The following is a 12,007-nucleotide window of genomic DNA, read 5'->3' as shown; positions in this document are numbered from 1 at the left end:
CTCCACCCCACAGAGGTTAAAGGAATGCACTTTCAACAGTCAAGTGCACAGAGGTGACATTAGTGGTCCCCTCAGGTCACAGGGACAACCTTGTTTAAACCCGGGATGACTCTAGGGAATCTGTGACGTAGTGGCTTCTCTAAGGCTTCATGTCAAGTAGAGGGCAACCAGTGGTGTGAAATTTAAACCTGAGTTACACAATTTTCATGAATAAAACATGAGGCTAAAATTAGATGAGCACTGAGCTTCTTTTCAGGAGAAACACCCCAGAGTCCCACACAGAGCCCTTCCGGATCCAAATCCTGAAGGTTTCCCACTATACCTCTCTGACCATAATTTTCTGCTAAAATGCCTCTGGTGGCTCCCCACTGTCTGTGCGGTTATAACATCTGGCATCAACGCATCAAGGCTCTTAACATTTTGGACCCAAATAAAGATTCTACTTTACCTAAGACAAGGCTGGACACCACATCCCTGTTCTCCGGGCATAGGAGCAGCTCGACTCTGCTGGGCCCATCCTGTGCTTTCCTGCCAGCCTGCCTGGGCTCACACTGTGTCCTCTGTTGAGAATGCTCTCCTTCTTAACCCTGGCCCTGGCAGAAACCCACTCCTCCTCCCCCAGGGCGTTCAGTTCAAATATTTCCACCCCACCTCCACCCTGTGCAGCTTCCCAGACCTGCAGTTCAAGTAGACTCAGACAGCATTATGTTAAGCCCTATATTACAATGCACAGCCCATCAAAATTATAATTGTGATGAGTGTCTCTCCTACTACATTCGGAGTTTTGCATGGTATGTTGCGGGCACTCAGTAAATATCTGTGGAAGTGAGCTAAAACCGGTGTGCTTATACTTGTATAACTGGCTATTAAAGACAAAAGTTACTAAGCCAAGATTTGAGCTGAAAAAGGAATCAACTTTGTGCTGATATAACATGTCTTTGTAAGATGTGTCATTAGAAAGGAAAAACAAGACTAGACTAAAACAACATTGTCAAGAGAAGAAGCGCTGAGAGGGGAGAAATTCTTCTAACTCATGTATTTTCCTGTTCACAAAGGAACTTTCTAGTCAAGGAGAAAACATTGATTCAGTTTGAGAGGTTGCTGGAATTCTCTCCTTTTTCCTCTAGTTTTGGGAGAACTAGTACCCATTTGGAAAAGTAATGGGGATGTAAAAGTGAAGACAGCAATGCAGCGATATGCATCAACAAGGCTACTGAGTGATGATACAGCTATGCCCAGAGAGAAACATTACAGAGCAACATTAAGTAGGACACTTGAGGAATGCCTTAGAACTGAGACAGCTGTCACCTGATATTTTGACATTTTTGAAGTATATGAAGAAATAGCACCTGGAAACCAAAAAGTACAAATTGTTTGTAACAATGACATTCCAAAGTCAAAAGTATATTTTCCTCATCTTTTAAAAAAAAGTTAACCTGTTAGCATCATTCTCACTTTAGAAAAATGTGAAACCCTAAAACATGTATAATTCTAGAACACTGTATATAGGTGGCCTTCAAAAGAGAGAGCTGCCCTTCACTATACCAGATTTTCCTAAACAGACTTGTTTACCTGGAGGTACTTTTCTGTTTTGTGGATTATCCAGAACTTTTTTCCACCTCTTAAATTTTTTTTTTTAATTGGAGTATAGCTGCTATACAATGCTGTGTTAGTTTCAAGTGTAGAGCAAAGTGAATCAGTTATACATGTTATACAGACCTTTTATTTTGACATATAAGTCATTAATTCAACCCTTAGGGAAGATGAAAGAAAGGATAATATGTGAAATTTAAATCTGTCCATTTCTCTGCTGGTAAATGTTTACTAGGAAAAATTTTAAAAGCCTGGAATTTAAAAATGACTGATTGATAGGTTTAATATGTAAGCTTTCTTCTTTCATGACCTTTCAGCTCATGGAGACACTATTCTAAAGCTGCTTTACTTGAAGGTTGCTTCTTCCTCTATCCACTAAAATGGCCAGTGATCCTGCCTCCACACAGTACATATTTACTGAGCTCTGACTTTGTGCTCAGGGCTGGGGCTACAGCTCTCTGCTCTAAGAACTCCCAGATGCAGAGCAGAGGGGGAGAGACAAGTGTGCTGGCAGTTGTAATTAAACTGGGATTGAGGGAAAGGTACAGTTAAGCTCTGGGTGCCTTGGGAGTACCAGGGAGGAACATAATCCATGTGGGCCGGGAGAGGACAGTGGGAAGGAAGGGTCTGGGATGTGGGTCAGCATGAAGTGAGGTATGCCCAGGGAACAGTGTCTCGGATGCCCAGTGATCCAGCTCTGCTGCTGAGACCCCTGCACTTCTTTTCACAGGTCACAGAAATAAAGAGACAAGAAAGGACAAACAGTTTAAAATGAGTTTAAATCTCACTATATTTTTAAGAACTGATACTGATACATCTCTCAATACCCTGCAGACATCCACAGTGATAACTATTAGTAAGAGTTGAGCAAAAGGCATACATAGCGTTAGTGCTTTCCGGGATCATTTTCAGGTTGTCAATTGACAGCCTCATGGAATATTAGTGCTTAACTAGAACCAAGATCTTTCAGCCCAGAACCTTCACAAAGGGGGAAATTGAAGCTCAGGATCAGTGAAAAAAAATGACCACTAAAAGATAAGGGATACTTTCTCCTGCTATTTCCCTTCCTTACTTGGTTGTTTGGTCACCTGTGAGTAGACGGAAACACAATCCTTTAGAGAATCTGTTCTGGTTATGTCCTCACAATTCTATCAGCTGTCTGTTCCGCCACAGAACTATGAGTCTGCCCAGCTTTCCGTTCCCTCCTCCCCTGTAGATACCCGTTGGCAGTCGACACTGTGATAGGAGGGCTACAGGAAGGGGAGAGAATGACTGTCTTGGGACCCAGTTTTCAAAATTTAATGGTCAGACTAATATTAATTCCATGGACCCAAAGAAACTTTAATCATGATGGAATTTATGACAATTATATTTCAGGGTATACATAAAGTGAACAGTCGAAGTGTTAGTTGCTCAGTCATGTTTGACTCTTGGTGACCCCATGGACTTAGCCTGTCAGGCTCCTTAATCCATTGGATTCTCCAGGCAAGAATACTGGAGTGGGTTGCCATTCCCAACTCCAGGGGATCTTCCCAACTCAGGGACTGAACTCAGGTCTCCTGCATTGCAGGCAGCTTCTTTACTGGCTTAGCCACCAAGTTGAGACAATTATATCAGTTCTGGAAAGAGGCCTAGTGGATACTGTGCAAATGGAAAATAAGAAATTATTAAAACAACAAATGGTTACTTGTCTCATAAAGTTGCTTATATCTCAAAAGTATATCTTATTAGTATAACTTTAAGTGAAAAGCTGCCCTTTAACTTTGTCAAAGGTGAGTAAACAAAAACGTGAAAAGTCTGATTCAGACCCCTGGCAGTATACCAGAATCTCTTCAATATGCCATGTGAAAAGGGAAAGACTGATAAGGAATTTACTTCTTTTTATTCATAAATATAATACTACGGCAGTGCTGTCTGACAGAGATATAAGCCACCTATGTAATGTTAAATTTTTTAGTAGTCTCATGCAAAAGTTAAAAAAAAAAAAAGAAGATAAAAACAATTTTAAACAACTATGGTAAAATATAAATAAGAATTTACTGTCTTAACCATTTTTGAATGTAAAATTCAATGGTATCAAGTATATACATTCACACTGTTGTGCAACCACCATTACTATCCACTTCCAGAATCTTCCTCTCATCCCAAAAGAAACTCTATACTTGTGAAATAATAACTTCCTAGCCCTACCCCCTAGCCCTTGGTAACCTTACTTTACTTTCTATGAATTTCACTATTCTAGGTACCTTATACAAGAGCCGAATCAGACAGTATTTGTTCCTTTGGCTTATTTCACTTAGATTTGTCGTCAAGTTTCATCAATATTATAGCATACATCAGATTTCCATTCTTTTTTAAAGACTGAATAATATTCTACTATAGGCATATGCCGCATTTTGTTTATCTACTCATCTGTTGTTAGACATTTGAGTTGTTTCCACTTTTTGGCTATAGTGAAGGTAAAAATAATTTTAATGTATTTTATTTAACTCAATATATCTGAAGTATTAAACTTCAACATAGCCAATATAAAAATAATTAATGAGATATTTTCTATTCTTTTTTGCAACAAGTACCTGAAATTCAGTGTGTATTTCATAACTATAGCACATGTCAATTTGGATTAGCCAAGTATCTTGTACTAGTTAGCCACATGTAGCTAGCAGTTAATATAGGAGGGTTTGTAGTCAGGTTTTGGTAAATCATGACTCCTCCTGCAACACATCTTAGTGGATAATTACACTTAATTGGTTCTCATGTAGCCCAAGTGTTTAGAACTGGGGCTCTGGAGTCAGATTAATCTAAATTCAAATTTCAGATCTCTCACTAATTACCTCAGTATATTACAAAGGTTACTTACTAATAATATTTCCAAATGTTAGTTTCTTCATCTGTAATATGGATCAAAAACACTATTTCTCCCACAGGGTTGCTGTGAATTAAGTTAAGTAACACAAAATGCTTAACATAGCATTGCCACAAAATGCTACTAGTAAGTATAATTTTAAAAAGTCGTATTCCGGTTCATTAAGACCTTTGTTTTTGTATAGTTCTGTGTATTCTTGCCACTTCTTCTTAATCTCTTCTGCTTCTATAAGGTTCTTACTGTTTCTGTCTTATCACGCCCATCCTGCATGAAATGTTCCTTTGATAGCTCCAATTTTCTTCAAGAGATCTCTAATCCTTCCAATTCTATTGTTTTCCTCGATTTCTTTGCATTTTTCAATTCGCATATTCTTGCATTGATCATGATGGTATGATCACTCACCTAGAGCCAGACACCCTGGAATGCAAAGTCAAGTGGGCCTTAGGAAGCATCACTAAGAACAAAGCTAGTGAAGGTGATGGAATTCCAGTTGAGCTATTTCATATCTTAAAAGATGATGCTGTGAAAGTGCTGCACTCAATATGCCAGCAAATTTGGAAAACTCAGAACGGCCACAGGACTGGAAGAGGTCAGTTTTCATTCCAATCCCAAAGAAAGGCAATGCCAAAGAATGTTCAAACTACTGCACAATTGCATTCATCTCACACAATAGCAAGTTCAGTTCAGTTGCTCAGTCATGTCTGACTCTTTGTGACCCCATGAATCGCAGCACAACAGGCCTCCTTGCCCATTGCCAACTCCCAGAGTTAATTCAAACTCATGTCCATTGAGTCAGTGATGCCATCCAGCCATCTCATCCTCTGTCATCTCCTTCTCCTCCTGCCCTCAAGCTTTCCCAGCATCAGGGTCTTTTCCAATGAGTTGGTTCTTCACATCAGGTGACCAAAGTATTGGAGTTTCAGTTTCAGCATCAGTCCTTCCAAGGAACACTCAAGACTGATTTTGTTTAGGATGGGCTGGTTGGATCTCTTTGAGTCCAGGGGACTCTCAAGAGTCTTCTCCAGCACCACAGTTCAAAAGCATCAGTTCTTTGGAGCTCAGTTTTCTTTATAGCCCAACTCTCATATCCATACATGACTACTGGAAAAACCATAGCCTTGAATGAGACTGACCTTTGTTGGCAAAGTAATGTCTCTGCTTTTGAATATGCTAGGCTGGTCATAACTTTCCTTCCAAGGAGTAAGCATCTTTTAATTTCATGGCTGCAGTCACCATCTGCAGTGATTTTGGAGCCCCCCAAAATAAAGTCAGCCACTGTTTCCCCATCTATTTGCATGAAGTGATGGGACCGGATGCCATGATCTTCGTTTTCTGCATGTTGAGCTTTTAGCCAACTTTTCGCTTTCCTCTTTCAATTTCATCAAGGAGCTCTTTAGTTCTTCTTCACTTTCTGCCATAACGGTGGTGTCATCTGCATATCTGAGGTTATTGGTATTTCTCCCAGCAATCCTGATTCCAGCTTGTGCTTCCTCCAGCCCAGTGTTTCTCATGATGTACTCTGCATAGAAGTTAAATAAGCAGGGTGACAATACACAGCCTTGATGTACTCCTTTTCCTATTTGGAACCAGTCTGTTGTTCCATGCCAAGTTCTAACTGTTGCATCCTGACCTGCATGCAGATTTCTCAGGAGGCAGGTCAGGTGGTCTGGTATTCCCATCTCTTTCAGAATTTTCCATAGTTTATTGTGATCCACACAGTCAAAGGCTTTGGCATAGTCAATAAAGCAGAAATAGATGTTTTTCTAGAACTCTCTTCCTTTTTCAATGATCCAGCAGATGTTGGCAATTTGATTTCTGGTTCCTCAGTTCAATTCAGTTCAGTCACTCAGTCGTGTCCGACTATTTGTGACCACATGAACCTCAGCACGCCAGGCTTCCCTGTCCATCACTAACTCCCGGAGTCCACCCAAAACCATGTCCATTGAGTCAGTGATGCCATCCAACCGTCTCATCCTCTGTCGTCCCCTTCTCCTCCTGCACTCAATCTTTCCCAGCATCAGGGTCTTTTCCAATGAGTCAGCTCTTCGGATCAGGTGGCCACACTAGCAAAGTAATGCTCAAAATTCTCCATGCCATCCTTCAATGATACATGAATTGTGAACTTCCTGATGTTCAAGCTGGATTTAGAAAAGGCAGAGGAACCAGAAATCAAATTGACAACATCCACTGGATCATCGAAAAAACAAGAGAGTTCCAGAAAAACATCTAATTCTGCCTTATTGATTATGCCAAAGCCTTGGACTGTGTGGATCACAATAAACTGACCTCTTGAGAAATCTGTATGCAGGTCAGGAAGCAACAGTTAGAACTGGACATGGAACAACAGACTGGTTCCAAATAGGAAAAGGAGGATGTCAAGGCTGTATACTGTCACCCTGCTTATTTAACTTTTATGCAGAGTACATCATGAGAAACGCTAAACTGGAAGAAACACAAGCTGGAATCAAGATTGACGGGAGAAATATCATTAACCTCAGATATGTACATGACACCACCCGTATGGCAGAAAGTGAAGAGGAACTAAAAAGCCTCTTGATGAAAGTGAAAGAGGAGAGTGAAAAAGTTGGCTTAAAGCTCAACATTCAGAAAATGAAGATCATGGCATCCGGTCCCATCACTTCATGGGAAATAGATGGGGAAACAGTGGAAACAGTGTCAGACTTTATTTTGAGGGGCTCCAAAATCACTGTAGATGGTGACTGCAGCCATGAAATTAAAAGATGCTTACTCCTTGGAAGAAAAGTTATGACCAACCTAGATAGCATATTCAAAAGCAGAGACATTACTTTGCCGACTAAGGTCCATCTAGTCAAGGCTATGGTTTTTCCAGTGGTCATGTATGGATGTGAGAGTTGGACTGTGAAGAAAGCTGAGCACCGAAGAATTAATGTTTTTGAACTGTGGTGTTGGAGAAGACTTTTGAGAGTCCCTTGGACTGCAAGGAGATCCAACCAGTCCATTCTGAAGGAGATCAGCCCTGGGATTTCTTTGGAAGGAATGACCAACCTAGACAGCATATTAAAAAGCAGATACATTACTTTGCCAACAAAGGTCCATCTAGTCAAAGCTATGGTTTTTCCAGTAGTCATGTATGGATGTGAGCTGGACTATAAAGAAAGCTGAGCCCTGAAAAATTGATGCTTTTGAACTGTGGTGTTGGAGAAGACTCTTGAGAGCATCTTGGACTTCAGGGAGATCCAACCAGTCTATCCTAAACGAGATAAGTCCTGAGTGTTCCTTGGAAGGACTGATGTTGAAGCTGAAACTCCAATCCTTTGGCCACCTGATGCGAAGAGCTGACTCATTTGAAAAGACCCTGATGCTGGGAAAGATTGAAGGCAGGAGGAGAAGGGGACGAAAGGGGATGACATGGTTGGATGGCATCACTGAGTCAATGGATATGAGTTCAATTAGGCTCCGGGAGTTAGTGATGGACAGGGAGGCCTGGTGTGCTGCAGTCCATGGGGTCTGAATGAGTTGGACATGACTGAGCAACTAAAATGAACTGAACTGAACGAAATTTCTTTGCATTGTTCATTTCAGAAGGGCTTGTTTTCTCTCCTTGGTGTTCTCTGAAACTCTGCCTTCAGTTGGGCATATCTTTCTCTTTCTCCTTCGTCTATAGCTTCTCTTCTTTCCTCAGCTATTTGTATAGCCTCCTCAGACAACTCTTCAAAAACGTCATCACCAAAGACAAAGACTGAAACACTGTTCAGATTGAGGGAGAGCCATGACCACTAAATGCTACACATAATCCTGGAACAAAAGAAAAATAAAATTTCCCTATGCAAATAATACTATGAGATAGTTGGTAAAAAGTTGAATGGGGACTATGGATTAGAAAATAATCTGGTGTCAATATTAATATACTGAATTTGATAGTCATATTATAGTTGCGTAGAAAAGTGTACTTGCTTTTAGGATAATAACACTGAAGCACATAAGTTGATTCAGAAAAACACACACATGTATATAAACACAAGGGGATAGGTGGGAAGAGGGAGATTAGAGGAAAAAAGGGAGAGAGACAGTAAATGTGGCAAAATGCTAAAATTTGGAGAACCTGAATGAAGAGTACACAGGAGTTCTTTACTATTCATGTATCTTTTCTGTAAGTTTGAAATTATTTCAATGATAATAGCTAAAAATAAAGAGCATGGGTTTCAGTGAGACTCAGATCGAAGTTTGAATTCCGAGTCTGATATTTATCATCCAGGAGACTGTAGGGAGGTTAATTATTGTGAGCTTTGGTTTTCTTATTTGATCACCAATTCAAGACCAGCTTGGTCTTCCCAGATGGCTCTAGTGATAAAGAACCTGCCTGCCAGTGCAGGAGACATAAGAGACGCAGGTTCAAACTCTGTGTCTGGATGATCGCCTGGAGGAGGGGATGGCAACCCACTCCAGTAATCTTGTCTGGACAGAAGAGCCTAGCAGACAATTTGCATGCACAGGACTAACTTAAAGCGGTGCTGTGATGGTTATGTAAAATAATACACAGAATGGAGCACCTGGCTAGTGGTGAATCTGCCTGGCAGAGGACCTGATGCCTAACTGGTTAGGAAGTATATACTCGCTAAAGACATGAACAAGCTCCTTCCTCCTGCCCCTCCCCACCAATCAGATTAAGTGATAGCACTTAGAGAAAACTAACAAATTTTAACGAAGTATGAGATTTTTCTTAACATCTGCATAACACAAAACAAAAACCTTGATTAATCATAATAAATATCATCATACATTTGAATGTTGCTTTTAAGTTTCCTCAGCATTTGCCCTCATGTCTCATATGACACTGAATGGAACAGGCAGGCATTCAAGTTAAAGTTCAACACAGCGTTAATAATAGCAAGTCTCTGCAGTGCCTTGGGTCATGACTGTCAAAGAAGAGGGCATGCCCTTATTACTTAAATCTCAAACAGGGCTTGCATCAGTTCTTGGTTGCAGGGTACAAAATGAGGTGCGGTCTAACGTCCATCTGGGCATCTGTTCTTAGGATGCTGGCGCCGCTGTTTGTTGCGGTTCACAGTGTATCTGGGGCAGTGACAGGGCACAGAAGGGGACCCAGGTTGTGCCTGGGAGGTTTCTTCTCTTGGCCAAGATGTGCACATAAATTTGAAATCACCCAAGAGGGTGGTTTCAGAGTTGCCTGCCAAAGAGTGGTGTCTTCTAATCTGGAGAGCAGCTGCTGGGCACAGGCATGCAAACACACACACACAGACAGACACACACACACCCAGACACACTCAAGGAGCCTATACCTGCCTCTACTTGTCTGCTCTGGGCAGATGGCTCCCGGGTCTTGGGTCGTCTCATTCTGCACCTCAGTCCAGTTAGACCCTTTCTTCTGTGGAGGCTGGCAAGCTGTGGGGTGAGGGATTCAGCCAGGTTGCCTGCCTTCTGAGTATGAAGGACACAGCCTGGAGAGGGAGGAGGGTTATTTTTAGTGTTTGGGCCCAGTCAGTGTTGGGCTCCCCTCTGCCTCTCCTCTGCGGAACTGTCAGTGGACCCTGGTTGCAAGTTCTCCTTGACTTTGAAGCCCACAAAACAAAAACTGAGAGACTGTCCAAAAAGAAAAGAAGAAAACGCTGTTGGTCCCTGGACTCCACTGTTGGATTTGGTGGGGATGAGAAGAGAGGACCACCGGGTGTGACTGAGCAGAGGCACCTGCACAGTAAGGTAAGTGTCCCCAGTGCCACTGAGAAGAGGCTTTGGGGACGTGTCTGTGATATCCAACATCCAGGAACTGCCCCCACTGCTCTCCAGGAGCAGAAGCTTCTGGGCATTATGCAAGGGAATAGAGTAAATCTTAGGCATGATTAAGGGCTTATGAAGGGTGATGACGTTTTTTAATATGAAGAAGAGCTGCGTGCAAAATAGAGGAACTATCCTGACAGGAGATATGAAAGGAGACCAAAATAAAATCTTAAATTGCTATCCTCTTTAGAGTAAGACAAATGGTCAAAAATTTTAAAATGGTTTGGGCAGATGACTTTGCTTGGTAATAGCTTGATTTTGCAAACTGATGTAAATGATCAATGCATAATTTGAAAATCATCCCAAATGTGGTATCAGTGGAGAAGTGTATTGGATAGGCTAGACTAGTTAGGAGGCATTTTCTTTTTATGGAAAGACAGAAGAAATTAACATCTTAAAATGGCAACTTAGAGGTATTCTTTTTCATTTCCTTTTGTTCCTATTTCTTTGGTGCTAAAGATTTGATGAATGGGCAAGATTTGATGAATAGGGGCCAGAGAAGAGAAGCAGATTCTTGAGGTGGGGTTTTTTGGAAGGTCTTGGAAGATACCTATCACCCCAAAGCATGACTGGATGTTTATGGCACAACAAACCTCAATGTCAATGGGAAATGAAGCCTGATTGCTGCCAAATGATACCAGAGAAAGTTCTGTACTTGCTCAGTGGGAGTATTAGTCAGTGTTTAGGGTGAATGCATAGTTTTGAATACAGATCTAGTTTGAGAGATATATGTTCAGCTAAAATTTTTGTGACATATTCAATCACTCTTTTTCATTACACCTGATGATCACATCTTTCTTCAATATCTATGCAAGTCTTATGAAGAACTACAAGAAATGCAATGCATACGCTGCTCAGCTACATCCACATGTTCTATGTGTGCGTTAGGCTTGTAATAAAGGAGGGCAAGGGGTAGCATACTACTGGTGAAAACTCTTCCAAACTGTGGCAGTGCTCCTCTTGCTTCAACTAAAAATACTTTTCCTATGATGATACTTTCTAATACATCAATCTTCTATCCTCCCAAAACAAATATTCCAAGTAAATACATCTCTACAGTCATCAGTTGACACTATTATGAAACTCATATTATGCTTAATTAAAAATCAGCATAAATATTTAAACAGCTCTTTGCTACTGAAAATTTCTAAAGGCAGCAATAATATTCATGGGCTATTTTTATTTCTTTAAAACAAATATGTTGGGCAATCAAGACAAGTCTATGCTTACAAGAGTTTTTCAGGTAATTTCCCAGAGCAATGTTGAGTCTGGGTTCTTAAGATTACCAATGCAAAAATATTCTGTAAAAATTCTAGGATGAATAAAGTATTGATTATAAACATAAAGTGTAAAAATTTTTTTTTAAGAGTTTAGCTTCTGTTAAAGTTTGTATGTAGTTTTCTTTTTTCATTTAAACTGTTGTTGAATAAAAAAATTTGTTAGCCAACAATTGGTCTTAGGTACTGACATTGTCACTGGAGATACAGATACTTTATTGTGGTTTCAAAATGATGATCCATTTACCTGTTGTATGGGCCAGATGTTGTAATGTGCCGAGAGTTGAGGAGCAATGGGGATGAGCTCCACAGATGGGGAAAAACAAAAGTAAAGGGCCCTGTATTCTTCAGAAGAAAGTCCATGTTATTCTTGTCTTAACGTAAAAGAAAGTTTTCATTACTACTGAAATACATGTTTCGCCTCTTCAATATGTTACATTAAAAAACATTTAAAGAAAAAAATGTTGCTTTTATTTGCATTTGGACAGAACTA

General features: G+C 40.5%; 2 protein-coding genes across 7 annotated transcripts in view; one reads left to right on the top strand and one right to left on the bottom strand.

The window, feature by feature from the left end:
- CMSS1 (cms1 ribosomal small subunit homolog) overlaps positions 1 to 12,007 on the bottom strand; it is a 394,573-nt gene that overhangs the window by 68,592 nt on the left and 313,974 nt on the right. The window contains exon 1 of one of the 4 annotated variants that reach the window (XM_012188621.4): positions 9,742 to 9,888. The exons of the other annotated variants lie outside the window; for them this stretch is intronic. Coding sequence (XP_012044011.3) covers positions 9,742 to 9,796 — 55 coding nt within the window. The 5' untranslated portion in view covers positions 9,797 to 9,888. Of the gene's footprint in view, positions 1 to 9,741; positions 9,889 to 12,007 lie in introns of those variants that run through there. 4 annotated transcript variants of the gene reach the window in all.
- Positions 9,767 to 12,007, top strand: part of FILIP1L (filamin A interacting protein 1 like) — a 388,439-nt gene continuing 386,198 nt past the window's right edge. For all 3 annotated transcript variants that reach the window (XR_009600904.1, XM_060416590.1, XM_060416592.1), the window contains exon 1: positions 9,767 to 10,159. The gene's annotated coding sequence lies outside the window, so the exon portion shown is untranslated. The remainder of the gene's footprint in view (positions 10,160 to 12,007) is intronic.

Source organism: Ovis aries, chromosome 1, assembly GCF_016772045.2.
Source record: "Ovis aries strain OAR_USU_Benz2616 breed Rambouillet chromosome 1, ARS-UI_Ramb_v3.0, whole genome shotgun sequence".
Classification (NCBI taxonomy): domain Eukaryota; kingdom Metazoa; phylum Chordata; class Mammalia; order Artiodactyla; family Bovidae; genus Ovis; species Ovis aries.
This window is presented reverse-complemented; position numbering and strand designations above follow the sequence as displayed.